The following is a 17,186-nucleotide window of genomic DNA, read 5'->3' on the forward strand; positions in this document are numbered from 1 at the left end:
GTGATGTGTGGTTGTTTCTGTCTGAGGTGTAATGTGTGGTTGTTCCTATGTGAGGTGTAATGTGTGGTTGTTTCTGTCTGAGGTGTAATGTGTGGTTGTTCCTATGTGAGGTGTAATGTGTGGTTGTTCCTATGTGAGGTGTAATGTGTGGTTGTTTCTGTCTGAGGTGTAATGTGTGGTTGTTCCTATGTGAGGTGTAATGTGTGGTTGTTTCTGTCTGATGTGTAATGTGTGGTTCTTCCTATGTGAGTTGTAATGTGTGGTTGTTCCTATGTGAGGTGTAATGTGTGGTTGTTCCTATGTGAGGTGTAATGTGTGGTTGTTCCTATGTGAGGTGTAATGTGTGGTTGTTCCTATGTGAGGTGTAATGTGTGGTTGTTCCTATGTGAGGTGTAATGTGTGGTTGTTCCTATGTGAGGTGTAATGTGTGGTTGTTCCTGTCTGAGGTGTAATGTGTGGTTGTTCCTATGTAAGGTGTGGTTGTTCCTATGTGAGGTGTAATGTGTGGTTGTTCCTATGTGAGGTGTAATGTGTGGTTGTTCCTGTCTGAGGTGTAATGTGTGGTTGTTTCTATGTGAGGTGTAATGTGTGGTTGTTCCTATGTGAGGTGTAATGTGTGGTTGTTTCTGTCTGAGGTGTAATGTGTGGTTGTTCCTATGTGAGGTGTAATGTGTGGTTGTTCCTATGTGAGGTGTAATGTGTGGTTGTTTCTGTCTGAGGTGTAATGTGTGGTTGTTCCTATGTGAGGTGTAATGTGTGGTTGTTCCTATGTGAGGTGTAATGTGTGGTTGTTCCTATGTGAGGTGTAATGTGTGGTTGTTCCTGTCTGAGGTGTAATGTGTGGTTGTTTCTGTCTGAGGTGTAATGTGTGGTTGTTTCTATGTGAGGTGTAATGTGTGGTTGTTCCTATGTGAGGTGTAATGTGTGGTTGTTTCTGTCTGAGGTGTAATGTGTGGTTGTTCCTATGTGAGGTGTAATGTGTGGTTGTTCCTGTCTGAGGTGTAATGTGTGGTTGTTCCTATGTGAGGTGTAATGTGTGGTTGTTCCTATGTGAGGTGTAATGTGTGGTTGTTCCTGTCTGAGGTGTAATGCGTGGTTGTTCCTATGTGAGGTGTAATGTGTGGTTGTTCCTATGTGAGGTGTGATGTGTGGTTTCTTCATCTCTCTATGCAGTTGCTGGTGAAGGTATCTGATGTCCCAGACCTGGCAGCTGGGATCACCTGTTCCTTTGGAAACCTGACAGAGGTGGAGGGACAGGTCAGCGGTAACCAGATCTTCTGTCTGTCCCCCACCGCTAAGGATGTTCCCCTCATACCTGCTGACCAAGGTAGATACACACATGCATGTTCCTCTCATACCTGCTGACCAAGGTAGATACACACATGCATGTTCCTCTCATACCTGCTGACCAAGGTAGATACACACATGCATGTTCCTCTCATACCTGCTGACCAAGGTAGATACACACATGCATGTTCCTCTCATACCTGCTGACCAAGGTAGATACACACATGCATGTTCCTCTCATACCTGCTGACCAAGGTAGATACACACATGCATGTTCCTCTCATACCTGCTGACCAAGGTAGATACACACATGCATGTTCCTCTCATACCTGCTGACCAAGGTAGATACACACATGCATGTTCCTCTCATACCTGCTGACCAAGGTAGATACACACATGCATGTTCCTCTCATACCTGCTGACCAAGGTAGATGCACACATGCACCTGATGTATCTGGCGAAGGAGGCAATCACAATCACCAATGGAAAACAATTATGTTCCTCGATTCCATACTAGCTAGATTCACTTAAATGAACTGCCATTAAAGTCAAGGTGATAGTTGGCTTTGAGCCATACAGTTGTACACAGTACAGCAGCGGGCTGTGGCATTACAACCATTATTTCTCTTCCTTCTTTTCCTCCCTCTCTCTGCTATTTATAAGCTCCTGTAGAGTCGTGTGTTAATGAGATGTTCGATGTTCCCTCTGTCCGTCTCCACTCTCTAACACACACACTGGTCTCCATTCACTAATCCCACATCTGGTCCCATCATCGATCCAAAGCCTCACGTGGGTGGTGATCCAGGCAGCCTAATGAGCTCCCCCAGCCCGCAGACCAGTCCCCCTGGCTGGGGAGTGTGCTCCACACCAGCCCTGGCCTCATTAAGAAACCTGGAGGATGGATGACCAGGGACCAGGGCCTGTGTCCGGATAGAGCTGCCCACATTACTGCCCTCACATGGGGCTAACACAGCACTGAGGTCAGTGTAGAGGTACAGGGTAGGACAGACTGATAATGGGGAGGTAGACAAGGAATAGCTCAGGGATGGTAAGCTAGTAAAGGTTGCATTGAACAAGATGGTGTACACCTTCCTAAGTCTGCGGAGGGTTTTAACCTTCCAGTCTTGGAATTGTGTCAACTCGCTACCCAAGGCTTTTTCTTGGAACATAGTTAAATGCATTAAAAAGGAACAGTGGGTACATATTGAAGAGGCACATGCTCACCCCCAGAAACTTTTTGTGCGTATATTTTCTAAGTATAAAGCTAAGAACATTAATAACTTCCGAGTTAAGAACAGTATAACCAATATCACTCCTTAAAAACATAACCCGTACAGTCCTTGGATAGCTTTTCACAATTCACTGATAGAATGGTCTACATGGAAAACTAAAAGCATAGAAACCATAAATGACTTGGTAACAGGAAATACATTTATTTCCATGACAGAATTAAAAAGCTATTTTGGACGGACCAATGTAGATATTTTCATTACTTAAAAGTTTCATATCAAGACATTTCAGAGTAATCTTGAGGGAACCCCATTTGAGTCAGAAAATATATTCATATGATATGTATTATAGGCTCTCTGCAATGTTTTGCATATCTAACTAACAAAATGTAACTAACAATTTTACGGAAATCCAGTATAAACCAATGTATAAAATGTATTTCAAATTCTACAGCACAACAGCAGAGAGCCAGTCTTAGTGTAAAACTAACAGTGACTCAATAACCCATGCCTTCTGGGAATGCTATATAGTCCAAAAGTCATGGGCAGAGTGTCAGGGAAATTGCAAGATTATGTTATAATGCTTGTATTGCATTATAATGATTGTTTTATTCGACAGAATAGAGTGTTCTGTTAACTATTGTGTGTGTGTGTTCTACTGAGTATGGGCCTCTATGAGATAACACTGACAGAGGAGATTTACCATGTCTTTGGGTGATAAAACCTAAAGAGCATTCCAGAAAACATGAGTTAATGTTTCTGCTCTATACCGTACCAGGAAGAGATGGTTCCAGTTTGGAGTCTTAACCTTGTGGACATTCTATGTATCTGTTGTTCGTCATGTAGGTTGAAAGGGGTGTATCTTGGCTTTCAAAGACCTTTGTACTTTTGTTTTATGACTCTCAACGGATCATTTGAAATGGTGAATTGTTGAAAGTCATTGCTATTGCAAAGCTCTTATTATTAAAGATTTAGTTTAAGTATAACTCTGACTTGTGTGATATGTTTGTCTCTCCTCATTTGATAGTAAAGAAATGAACCACCAGAAGAGTTAGAAAGTTGTCTGAGAAGTATTACAATGTAAATGTACTGTTAACCTGTCTGTCTGCATACTTCCAGACATGGCATATGGGGGTGTAGTGAGATACCCAATGGGTTGGACCATACTTTTCTCCTCAATCATCTTGAAAAAACGTATACTTCCAAACTGTAAATCAATCCTTCATCATTAACACAATGGAAATGTCAAATGATTTATTATGTAAATGTTGAAAGTGTGTGGGCGACAGAGAGACACAAAATGGTGCAGTATGAGGCCGAGTGGCGCAGTGGTCTAAGACACTCCATATCAGTGTATAGAGGTGTCACTGCAGTACATGGTTCGAATCCAGCCTGCATCACATCCGGCTGTGATTGGGAGTCCCATAGGGTGGCACATAATTGACCCAGCATCGTCCATGCTTAAGTCGTCATTGTAAATAAGAATGTGATCTTATCTGACTTGCCTAGTTAAATAAAGGTTAAATAAAAAATAAAATAAAAAATATTGCTGAGAGTAATACAGGCGCTGGAGGTGGGGGTGTGAGCAGGTGGGTGTGAGCAATAAGTGATGTTGTGGATGTTTATGTGCATCTGTAAGTTTATGTATTGTAAAAAACAAAATCTGAATACATTTTTAAAAACTAGATGGTGTATTGATGTTCCTTTCCAAGTAAGGTAAATAGGCCCAAGCCAAGGTTATTTTTCTCTGCTAGATTTTTCTTTCTGCTAGAGAGCCAGGTTTTGAGCCCAGGATTTATGAGCACTGAAATATTTCAGAGCTCCACATGTATCAAATGTAGAACATGTAATATTCATGTGTGACGTCATTGGTGATCACACACACATACTACAATCACTGTAGATGATTACACACACTATTTGTTTGTTTGTTTGTGTATGTGTGTGCTGTCACAGTGATGTAATCCCATCTCTGAGACTAAAATGTCAGCCATGTTTACCCAACAGTCACCAAGTCGGTGGCATGTGGGGGCTTATATGAATGTCTAGCCGGCCACCTACCTACCTACCTTCCAAACAACCAGGGGAGAGGTTATTGACCAGATGAACATTGATCATGTGCAGAAGTAATGAAAGTGAAGGAAGGGGGAGAGAGGGAAAGGAGGGAGGGTGACAGTGGAGGAGCTAGGGAAGGGAGGGAGGAAGGACGGAGTGAAAGAAGAAGATGGCGGGAGGGGAGGTTTTATCTGCCTGAGAGGGAAACAAAATGGCAGACACAGGAACAACATACACTACCGTTCAAAAGTTTGGAAATGTCCTTGTTTTCCATTAAAACATACATGAAATGAGTTGCAAAATGAATAGGAAATATAGTCAAGATGTTGACAAGGTTATAAGTAATGATTTTTAATTGAAATAATAATTGTGTCTTTCAAACTTTGCTTTCGTTAAAGAATCCTCCATTTGCCACAATTACAGCCTTACAGACCTTTGGCATTCTAGTTGTCAATTTGTTGAGGTAATCTGAAGCAATTTCACCACATGCTTCCCCTGAAGCACCTCCCACAAATTGGATTGGCTTGATGGGCACTTCTTACGTACCATACGGTCAAACTGCTCCCACAACAGCTGAATAGGGTTGAGATCCGGTGACTGTGCTGGCCACTCCATTATAGACAGAATACCAGCTGACTGCTTCTTCCCTAAATAGTTATTGCATAGTTTGGAGCTGTGCTTTGGGTCATTGTCCTGTTGTAGGAGGAAATTGGCTCCAATTAAGCACCGTCCACAGGGTATCGCATGGCGTTGCAAAATGGGGTGATAGCCTTCCTTCTTCAAGATCCCTTTTACCCTGTACAAATTTCCCACTTTGTCACCACCAAAGCACCCCCAGACCATAACATTGCCTCCACCATGCTTGACAGATGGTGTCAAGCACTACTTCAGCATCTTTTCATTTTTTCTGTGTCTCATGAATGTTCTTCTTTGTGATCCGAACAGCTCAAACTTAGATTAGTCTGTCGATGACACTTTTTTTTCCAATTTTCCTCTGTCCATTGTCTGTGTTCTTTTGCCCATCATAATATTTTATTTTATTGGTCAATCTGAAATATGGCTTTTTCTTTGCAACTCTGCCTAGAAGTCCAGCATCCTGGGGTTGCCTCTTCACTGTTGAAGTTGAGACTGGTGTTTTGCGGGTACTATTTAATGAAGCTGCCAGTTGAGGACTTGTGAGGTGTCTGTTTCTCAAACTAGACGCTCTAATGTACTTGTCCTCTTGCTCAGTTGTGCACCAGGGCCTCCCACTCCTCTTTATATTCTGGTTAGAGCCAGTTTGCGCTGTTCTGTGAAGGGAGTAGTACACATCATTGTACAAGATCTTCAGTTGCTTGGCAATTTCTCACATGGAATATCCTTCATTTAACAGAATGTCACATCCTGACCATAGAAAGCCTATATTTTCTATGGTAGAGTAGGTCAGGGCGTGACTAGGGGTGTTTAGTCTAGTTTATTATTTCTATGTGGGGTTCTAGGTTTATCTTTCTATGTTGGTGTTTGTGTATGATTCCCAATTAGAGGCAGCTGGTAATCGTTGTCTCTAATTGGGGTTCATACTTAATTAGTTTAGTTTTATTGTCACATACACCAGATAGGTGCAGTGAAAAGTGTTGTTTTACAGGGTCAGCCATAGTAGTTCATCGCCTCGGGCAAAAGTGCCTTGCTCAAGGGGACATCGACAGATTTTTTACCTTGTTGGCTCCGGTATTCGAATCACAAACCTTTCGGTTACTGGCCCAACGCTAGTAGTTGCCAAATAGATGATGTGTTGGAAAGCTGAAATGCAGAGCTGATGTAGGGCACTGTTATGTCTGGTGTGTGGAAAAACATATCCCCAACAGGTGCAGTGAGAGAGAACAATGTACTTAAGTTCATTAAAACCTCCCACACTATGAACCGTCTGAGCCCAAGCCTGCTTTCTACTTTACACATCACATCATTCTGTGATCTGACATGGAGAGAGAGAGAAAACACAGCAGCATTGTTCATAACACAGATATTTCCCTTTGTCTTTATAGTAGAATAACTATGAGTTTGTTATTCTGATTAAGGACCACACACTGCCAAATCACTGCAGTCCCAGATGGTCATTTTCTAAAATGCTGGAAATGGAGAGACTAAGAGGGAAATGGAAAGACGATACCTAGTTAGTTGTACAACTGAATGCATTCAACCGAAATGTGTCTTCCGTATTTAACCCAACCCCTCTGAATCAGAGAGGTGCATGGGGGCTGCCTTAATCATCATCCAATGTGCCCAGTTGTTGTTGGGGGTAAACTGCCTTGCTCAGGGGCAGAACGACAGAATTCTCCACCTTGCCGGCTCAGGGATTCGAACCTTTCGGTTACTGGCCCAATACGCTTAACTGCTAGGCTACCTGCCAAACATATTCAAATAAAAAGGAGAAAACATGGGTTATACTGTGCGTCTGTAGGTGTTGTGTGACTCAGAGTGTGGGATGAGATGTGTGTTTGTGTGGGATGAGTGGCCGGCCGGATGGGTCAGCTTGGACCTCAGCGGGTACCTGGTAGCCACTCAGACCCATCTCAGACCCAGCTGTCCCAGAGCAGAGACTGGCACCCGGTACCTCACTGCCCGCTACCTGCCCTCTGGGTCCCTTCCAGGCCTCCAGGGGACTGAGAGGGTGAACAAGCAGACAGACAGAAGGACAGACTGAAGGAAGGATAGAAACTGGGGGAGGGGAAGGATAGAGTACTGAGGGGAATATAGAACCCCAAGGGATAGAGAGACTGCTAGAGAAAGAGGAGGGATGTGTTCTTGAGAAACTGATAAGATAGACTTCAAGAAAAAGAGGGGTGTTGTGTTTGTGTGTCTCTCCATTTGTATTCTAAGCAGGTTATATTGAATCCAGGAAGGGTTGGTACAAGCTGCTACATGTTATAGTGTTTCATTTGAATAAGTGCTTCATTCATCATTCTCTGTCCTCTCTCTCACTCTCTCTCTCTCTCTCTCTGTCCTCTCTCTCTCACTCTCCCTGTCTCTCTCTCTCTCTTTCTCTCTGTCCTCTCTGTCCTCTCTCTCTCTCTCTCTCTCCCTCTCTGTCTCTGTCCTCTCTCTCTCTCTCTCTCTCTCTCTCGCTCTCTCTCTCTCTCTCTGTGTCTCTCTGTCTCTCTCTCACTTTCTCTTTCTCTCTCTCTTTCTCTCTCTCTCTCTCTCTCTCTCTCTTTCTCTCTTTCTCTCTCTCTCTCTTTCTATCTCTCTCTCTTTCTCTCTCTCTCTGTCCTCTCTCTCTCTGTCCTCTCTCTCTCTCTCTCACTCTCCCTGTCTCTCTCTCTCTCTCTCTCTCGCTCTCTCTCTCTCTCTCCTCTCTCTCGCTCTCCCTGTCTCTCTCGCTCTCTCTCTCTTTCCCTGTCTCTCTCTCCCTGTCTCTCTCTCTCGCTCTCCCTCTCTCTCTCTCTAGACTGGTCAGGTGTAGAGTTGAGGCTCAACTCTAAGGAGACTGGTCAGATGGTCATCAGCACGGAGGTCAAGTTCTACAACTGCAGTGTTCACCAACTGTGAGTATCTTCCTCATCTACTCCTGCAGTCCTGGGCTGGTATTCACTGCTGATCTAGCATCAGTTTTCCCTGTTAGATCATTATGAATAAGATTATATTGACAGGGGGAGACCTGCTTCTAGATCAGCATTTGTGAAGGACCCTGGAGCCCTGCAGTCTAGGGCCACACTACTGAATCAACACTGTGTGAATATGTTACGGTGTCCCTACACCTTGCCTTTTAGGCTGGGAGGCTGATGGCTGCTCCCTGCCATCAGCTCTTCAACGGTTACCTTGGGGAAGCCTGTTTATTTTCTGCTCAGAGTCTGAAACTGGCTCTGTTGGATGTCATGGCCCTCTGTCTTCAGCCCCTCCCCTCCCCTGTAGTGTCAGTGTCTGACTATGTCCTTGTGTCTGAAGTCAGTCTGAGGAGCCTGTCTGAGTGGAACACAAAGTCACAGTCTGAGGAGCCTGTCTGAGTGGAACACAAAGTCACAGTCTGAGGAGCCTGTCTGAGTGGAACACAAAGTCACAGTCTGAGGAGCCTGTCTGAGTGGAACACAAAGTCACAGTCTGAGGAGCCTGTCTGAGTGGAACACAAAGTCACAGTCTGAGGAGCCTGTCTGAGTGGAACACAAAGTCACAGTCTGAGGAGCCTGTCTGAGTGGAACACAAAATCACAGTGTACTATATTAAGAGCTCCCACATCTACTCAGATAATCAAGCAGTAAACACACACACACACACACACACACACACACACACACACACCCATACTGCTATACCGGCGGGCGAATCAGCCTCATTCTTCTGAATTAAATCCTCCCATGTTTTTGCTCTGATGAATATTTCAGCATAAACAAGTCTGCATCATTTATCCAGCCTGGAAAAGCTCAATTAGACTATACATCAGTCCAACAATCAACTCCTCATTATACTGTACAGTAAGACTATAAGGAGGGACCAGTTACTGTACCAGTCACACTGTGGGGTTAGTCTGAATCAGTCCCCAGCACCCTATATCGTGCACTACGTTTGACTAGGGCCCTCATACGGTTCTGGTCAAAAGTAGCGCACTATATAGGAAATAGGATGCCCTTTCAGATGCAGTCATAGAGACATGGACCTCTTGTCAGAAAATTGTACAACCATTTTAATCAACATCACAGTGACACAACCCTTGAGCCTTGTTCACACTGCAGACCTTGATGCTCAAATCAGTTTTGTTTTTCAAATCTCTTTTGGACTACTGGCTGTCCAAACAGCAAGTTACAAGTGACCAAATCAGATTGGTCACTAGTCCTTTTTCACTATCTACAGCAGTCAACTAGCTAGCTAGGTAGCTGTTTAGCTTTCTAGAACATTCACTCATTTGTTTGAAAAACAATTACCAAGCTAGTTATCTACCACATGTTCTTGTCAAACTGTCGACAGAGTAGCCAGCAAGCAACAAGATATACTGAATAACAGTCTAACCATTTGAGGGCAAATAAATCAAATTTGACCGTTCAGACACACGTCATATGGCCAGGAATCAGATTTGTCTTTGATTTCCACCTACAATTGTAGGTGGTTTTTGGCTGTTCAGGCTGCAGGCAGAAAAACAGATATGAATTGGACAAATAAATGGGATTTGAGTCACTTCAAAGTGCCAATGTGAGAACGGCTTTAGGGGACAGAGTATTGGGGGACAGAGTATTGGGGGACAGAGTATCAGGGGGACAGAGTATCAGGGGGACAGAGTATCAGGGGGACAGCTTATCAGGCCAAGGCTTCCATCATGATGATGCTTATAATAGTAGTAGTAGCAAACATGCTGACAGCTAGACTACGCAACACTGTCCCCTTCCTCCCTTCCTGAGAGGTCTGAGTCATGACATTGGCACAGAGACACGCACACACCCTGACATCATCTTATGCCCAAGTTTGTGTCTGCTGTTTCCCTGCCATCCCTCAACATTCTCTACCCTCCTCCCTCATCTCATCCTAGAGAGGATGAACACAGAGCCATTGTTTGAGGTGGTTATAGATGCCTACATAGAGGATGCCAGCCATATCTCTACCCACCCCCCATGCCCACCATGCCCAGGGCATCTATGGCAGCACGCAGGCACCATGCCAGCTGGTAATTACAACCACATTACAATAACACTGGCCTAACGGTAATGACAGGATCAAGCTGTGCCAACATATTATTCATCCCCATTACTCACTTTACCTCCCTGACTCTGCTTCAGTCGCTGTGGTTCGTCCCAAATGGCATCCTGTTCCCTGTTTAGAATACTACGGGGACCAGGTGAAAACAAAGTGCACTAAATAAGAAAACAATAGTGCCCTCTGTGTCCCGGGGCCGGCTGTAGCTGCTTTGCCTCTATTCACACAAACAGGTTAGGAAACCACTAGAAACTAGTTGGAGCGCTAGGTTGGCACACTTCCTGTAGGAGCTAGGAGGTACCGTGCCAACCACAAGGGCATCAACAGCAGGTGCCCACTTGGGATCTGCTGCACTTGTTTCCTCCTTGGCAATTCATGCCCGTTTTGTGCCACCTCCTCCCACTTGACTGGTGCAGATTCCTGAGTGTCTGTCCTGTCCATCTGTTTGTCCTCTGTCTCCAGGTGTCTGTCCTGTGTGAACAGTGCCTTCCGCTGCCACTGGTGCAAGTACCGTAACCTGTGTACCCATGACCCCTCCAGCTGCTCCTTCCAGGAGGGACGCGTCAACGCCTCCGAGGTACATACCATACACACACCACAGGAGGTTGGTGGCACCTTAATTGGGGAGGACGGACACGTGTTAATGGCTGGAGCAAGATACGGGGAATGGTATCAAATACATCAAACGGTTTCCATGTGTTTGATGCCATTCCATTTACTCTGTTCCAGCCATTATTATGAGCCGTCCTCCCCTCAGCAGCCTCCACTGACACACACACACACACACACACTCTTCCTCTCCTCTCGCTCTCTGTGACAGTGGAGTGTGTTTACCGCCTATCTATCTATCTATCTATCTATCTATCTATCTATCTATCTATCAGGGTGTAAAGTAACACACTGATCTGTCTGTCTGAGAGTGAGAACAGACTACTGCTGCAAAGGACAGGAGGACAGTGGCCTCTCTCTTCACACTTCCCTTTTGACACACTCCAAAGAGACCGACTGTGGCAGCACTGACTGATACACACACACACACATACACACCCACACACAGCTGTAGCTATTATTGGCCTCCCCCAGTTTTATGATCCTGCAGATGTTTCCTCCCGCTGTCTGTTGTCATCAGTGACAAAGCACTGGCTGCCATTTTAGAAGATTGACCCTCCGAGGTGATCCTATTATGTGAGAAAGGCTTTGGAGTGGAAGAAGTGGAGCAGCCAACAATCTCCAGCACCAGCCTCTGTGGCCAGTTTGACCCTGCTACCTCCCTCCCCTCTCTCTCCATCACTCCTTCTCGTGTCAAGGGCTTTTGTTCTTTCATCCAAGGAAATATACAATGTTAGCCAGCTAGCTTCTATGTGTGTGTCTGCTGCGTGTGTTTGTTGTTTGTGTGTATCCACTGTGATTGTTATGTCTGTTAGTTTATTTGACCTTTAACCTTCCCCACCCCCCTCTCTAGGACTGTCCTCAGCTGGTGCGGTCAGAGGAGATTCTGATCCCAGCTGGGGAGGTGAAGCCCATCACCCTGAAGGCCCGGAACCTTCCCCAGCCCCAGTCTGGCCAGCGGGGGTACGAGTGTGTCCTCCACATCCAGGGGGTCAGCCACCGTGTCACCGCCCTGCGCTTCAACAGCTCCTCTGTACAGTGTCAGAACAGCTCGGTGGGTACACACTGCAGGGTTAGGGTTAGTAACACACAGTAACACACTGCAGGGTTAGGGTTAGTAACACACAGTAACACACTGCAGGGTTAGGGTTAGTAAAACACAGTAACACACTGCAGGGTTAGGGTTAGTAACACACAGTAACACACTGCAGGGTTAGGGTTAGTAACACACAGTAACACACTGCAGGGTTAGGGTTAGTAAAACACAGTAACACACTGCAGGGTTAGGGTTAGTAACACACAGTAACACACAGTAACACACTGTAGGGTTAGGGTTAGAAACACACAGTAACACACTGCAGGGTTAGGGTTAGTAACACACAGTAACACACTGCAGGGTTAGGGTTAGTAACACACAGTAACACACTGCAGGGTTAGGGTTAGTAAAACACAGTAACACACTGCAGGGTTAGGGTTAGTAACACACAGTAACACACTGCAGGGTTAGGGTTAGTAACACACAGTAACACACTGCAGGGTTAGGGTTAGTAACACACAGTAACACACTGCAGGGTTAGGGTTAGTAACACACAGTAACACACTGCAGGGTTAGGGTTAGTAACACACAGTAACACACTGCAGGGTTAGGGTTAGTAACACACAGTAACACACTGCAGGGTTAGGGTTAATAACACACAGTAACACACTGCAGGGTTAGGGTTAGTAACACACAGTAACACACTGCAGGGTTAGGGTTAGTAACACACAGTAACACAGTGGAGGGTTAGGGTTAGTAACACACAGTAACACACTGCAGGGTTAGGGTTAGTAACACACAGTAACACAGTGGAGGGTTAGGGTTAGTAACACACAGTAACACACTGCAGGGTTAGGGTTAGTAACACACAGTAACACAGTGGAGGGGTAGGGTTAGTAACACACAGTAACACACAGTAATACATTGCAGGGTTAGGGTTAGTAACACACAGTAACACACTGCAGGGTTAGGGTTAGTAACACACAGTAACACACTGCAGGGTTAGGGTTAGTAACACACAGTAACACAGTGGAGGGGTAGGGTTAGTAACACACAGTAATACATTGCAGGGTTAGGGTTAGTAACACACAGTAACACAGTGCATGGTTAGGGTTAGTAACACACAGTAACACACTACAGGGTTAGGGTTAGTAACACACAGTAACACACTGCAGGGTTAGGGTTAGTAACACACAGTAACACACTGCAGGGTTAGGGTTAGTAACACACAGTAACACACTGCAGGGTTAGGGTTAGTAACACACAGTAACACACTGCAGGGTTAGGGTTAGTAACACACAGCAACACACTGCAGGGTTAGGGTTAGTAACACACAGTAACACACTGCAGGGTTAGGGTTAGTAACACACAGTAACACACTGCAGGGTTAGGGTTAGTAACACACAGCAACACACTGCAGGGTTAGGGTTAGTAACACACAGTAACACACTGCAGGGTTAGGGTTAGTAACACACAGTAACACACTGCAGGGTTAGGGTTAGTAACACACAGTAACACACAGTAACACACTGCAGGGTTAGGGTTAGTAACACACAGCGACACACTGCAGGGTTAGGGTTAGTAACACACAGTAACACACTGCAGGGTTAGGGTTAGTAACACACAGCAACACACTGCAGGGTTAGGGTTAGTAACACACAGTAACACACTGCAGGGTTAGGGTAAATAAATAAATAACCCTCACACATCCACTATATCACCACAACACCCTGGTTAACTCCTAAATAACCCTCACACATCCACTATATCACCACAACACCCTGGTTAACTCCTAAATAACCCTCACACATCCACTATATCACCACAACACCCTGGTTAACTCCTAAATAACCCTCACACATCCACTATATCACCACAACACCCTGGTTAACTCCTAAATAACCCTCACACATCCACTATATCACCACAACACCCTGGTTAACTCCTAAATAACCCTCACACGTCCACTACATCACCACAACACCCTGGTTAACTCCTAAATAACCCTCACACATCCACTACATCACCACAACACCCTGGTTAACTCCTACATAACCCTCACACATCCACTACATCACCACAACACCCTGGTTAACTCCTAAATAACCCTCACACATCCACTATATCACCACAACACCCTGGTTAACTCCTAAATAACCCTCACACGTCCACTACATCACCAAAACACCCTGGTTAACTCCTACATAACCCTCACACATCCACTACATCACCACAACACCCTGGTTAACTCCTAAATAACCCTCACACGTCCACTACATCACCACAACACCCTGGTTAACTCCTAAATAACCCTCACACATCCACTACATCACCACAACACCCTGGTTAACTCCTACATAACCCTCACACATCCACTACATCACCACAACACCCTGGTTAACTCCTAAATAACCCTCACACATCCACTATATCACCACAACACCCTGGTTAACTCCTAAATAACCCTCACACGTCCACTACATCACCAAAACACCCTGGTTAACTCCTACATAACCCTCACACATCCACTACATCACCACAACACCCTGGTTAACTCCTACAAATCCCTCACACATCCACTATATCACCACAACACCCTGGTTAACTCCTAAATAACCCTCACACGTCCACTACATCACCACAACACCCTGGTTAACTCCTAAATAACCCTCACACGTCCACTACATCACCACAACACCCTGGTTAACTCCTAAATAACCCTCACACATCCACTATATTTAACACACAATATCTATTCCCATTTTGCACTCTCAATGTCAATGAATGTCAATGATTGTCAGACTCTTAGTGAGAGTGTTAACAGTGTCTGTGGTGTGAGGCCTCTAGCCATGTCAACTGTACCCAGCAGCAGTAGCCTGTCAGTGGATAGGCTGGGTGAGAGAGGGGCCCTGGCCTGGGTAGTTACACAGGACAGCACAGGAGAGGAGAGGACTGTTAATGCAGTGAAGCTCTGCTCTGCCCTCCAGCCAGGCTCACACTGATTCCAGTCCTATTCCCAGAGAGGGACACACACACACACACACACACACACACACACACACACACACACACACACACAGCCACAGCCACAGCCACACACACAGCCACACACACAGCCACACACAGCCACACACACACAGCCACAAACAGCCACGAAGGAGATAAGGGCAAGAGAGGCAGCGGAGGACATCACCTAGGAGGACAGAGAGAAGGAAGGGGGAATCTAGGAGGACAGAAAGAAGGAAGGGGGAATCTAGGAGGACAGAGAGAAGGAAGGGGGAATATAGGAGGACAGAGAGAAGGAAGGGAGAATCTAGGAGGACAGAGAGAAGGAAGGGGGAATTTAGGAGGACAGAAAGAAGGAAGGGGGAATCTAGGAGGACAGAAAGAAGGAAGGGGGAATCTAGGAGGACAGAGAGAAGGAAGGGGGAATCTATGAGGACAGAGGGAAGGAAGGGGGAATCTAGGAGGACAGAGGGAAGGAAGGGGGAATCTATGAGGACAGAGGGAAGGAAGGGGGAATATAGGAGGACAGAGAGAAGGAAGGGGGAATCTAGGAGGACAGAGAGAAGGAATGGGGAATCTAGGAGGACAGAGAGAAGGAAGGGGGAATATAGGAGGACAGAGAGAAGGAAGGGGGAATATAGGAGGACAGAGAGAAGGAAGGGGGAATCTAGGAGGACAGAGAGAAGGAAGGGGGAATCTATGAGGACAGAGAGAAGGAAGGGGGAATATAGGAGGACAGAGAGAAGGAAGGGGGAATCTATGATGGCAGAGATAAGGAAGGGGGAATCTATGAGGACAGAGAGAAGGAAGGGGGAATCTATGAGGACAGAGAGAAGGAAGGGGGAATCTATGGGGACAGAGAGAAGGAAGGGGGAATCTATGAGGACAGAGAGAAGGAAGGGGGAATCTAGGAGGACAGAGAGAAGGAAGGGGGAATATAGGAGGACAGAGAGAAGGAAGGGGGAATCTATGATGGCAGAGATAAGGAATGGGGAATCTATGAGGACAGAAAGAAGGAAGGGGGAATTTAGGCTGACAGAGAGAAGGAAGGGGGAATCTAGGCTGACAGAGAGAAGGAAGGGGGAATCTATGAGGACAGAAAGAAGGAAGGGGGGATTTAGGCTGACAGAGAGAAGGAAAGGGGAATCTAGGAGGACAGAGAGAAGGAAGGGGGAATCTATGAGGACAGAGGGAAGGAAGGGGGAATATAGGAGGACAGAGAGAAGGAAGGGGGAATCTAGGAGGACAGAGAGAAGGAAGGGGGAATCTATGAGGACAGAGGGAAGGAAGGGGGAATATAGGAGGACAGAGAGAAGGAAGGGGGAATCTAGGAGGACAGAGAGAAGGAATGGGGAATCTAGGAGGACAGAGAGAAGGAAGGGGGAATCTAGGAGGACAGAGAGAAGGAAGTGGGAATATAGGAGGACAGAGAGAAGGAAGGGGGAATCTAGGAGGACAGAGAGAAGGAAGGGGGAATCTATGAGGACAGAGAGAAGGAAGGGGGAATATAGGAGGACAGAGAGAAGGAAGGGGGAATATAGGAGGACAGAGAGAAGGAATGGGGAATCTAGGAGGACAGAAAGAAGGACGGGGGAATCTAGGAGGACAGAAAGAAGGAAGGGGGAATCTAGGAGGACAGAGAGAAGGAAGGGGGAATATAGGAGGACAGAGAGAAGGAAGGGAGAATCTAGGAGGACAGAGAGAAGGAAGGGGGAATTTAGGAGGACAGAAAGAAGGAAGGGGGAATCTAGGAGGACAGAAAGAAGGAAGGGGGAATCTAGGAGGACAGAGAGAAGGAAGGGGGAATCTAGGAGGACAGAGAGAAGGAAGGGGGACTCTAGGAGGACAGAGAGAAGGAATGGGGAATCTAGGAGGACAGAGAGAAGGAAGGGGGAATCTAGGAGGACAGAGAGAAGGAAGGGGGAATCTAGGAGGACAGAGAGAAGGAAGGGGGAATCTATGAGGACAGAGAGAAGGAAGGGGGAATATAGGAGGACAGAGAGAAGGAAGGGGGAATATAGGAGGACAGAGAGAAGGAATGGGGAATCTAGGAGGACAGAAAGAAGGAAGGGGGAATCTAGGAGGACAGAGAGAAGGAATGGGGAATCTAGGAGGACAGAGAGAAGGAATGTGGAATCTAGGAGGACAGAGAGAAGGAATGGGGAATCTAAGGACAGAGAGAAGGAAGGGGGAATCTAGGAGGACAGAGAGAAGGAAGGGGGAATCTAGGAGGACAGAGAGAAGGAAGGGGGAATTTAGAAGGACAGAGAGAAGGAAGGGGGAATTTAGAAGGACAGAGAGAAGGAAGG

General features: G+C 46.0%; 1 protein-coding gene across 2 annotated transcripts in view; it reads left to right on the top strand.

Moving 5' to 3' along the window:
- LOC110531229 (plexin-A2-like) overlaps window positions 1–17,186 on the top strand; it is a 435,878-nt gene that overhangs the window by 283,986 nt on the left and 134,706 nt on the right. For both annotated transcript variants that reach the window (XM_036988562.1, XM_036988563.1), the window contains exons 7-10: window positions 1,174–1,327; window positions 7,996–8,092; window positions 10,689–10,803; window positions 11,689–11,889. In XM_036988562.1, the coding sequence (XP_036844457.1) occupies window positions 1,174–1,327; window positions 7,996–8,092; window positions 10,689–10,803; window positions 11,689–11,889 (567 nt within the window). The remainder of the gene's footprint in view (window positions 1–1,173; window positions 1,328–7,995; window positions 8,093–10,688; window positions 10,804–11,688; window positions 11,890–17,186) is intronic.

Source organism: Oncorhynchus mykiss, chromosome 9 (assembly GCF_013265735.2).
Source record: "Oncorhynchus mykiss isolate Arlee chromosome 9, USDA_OmykA_1.1, whole genome shotgun sequence".
Lineage (NCBI taxonomy): Eukaryota > Metazoa > Chordata > Actinopteri > Salmoniformes > Salmonidae > Oncorhynchus > Oncorhynchus mykiss.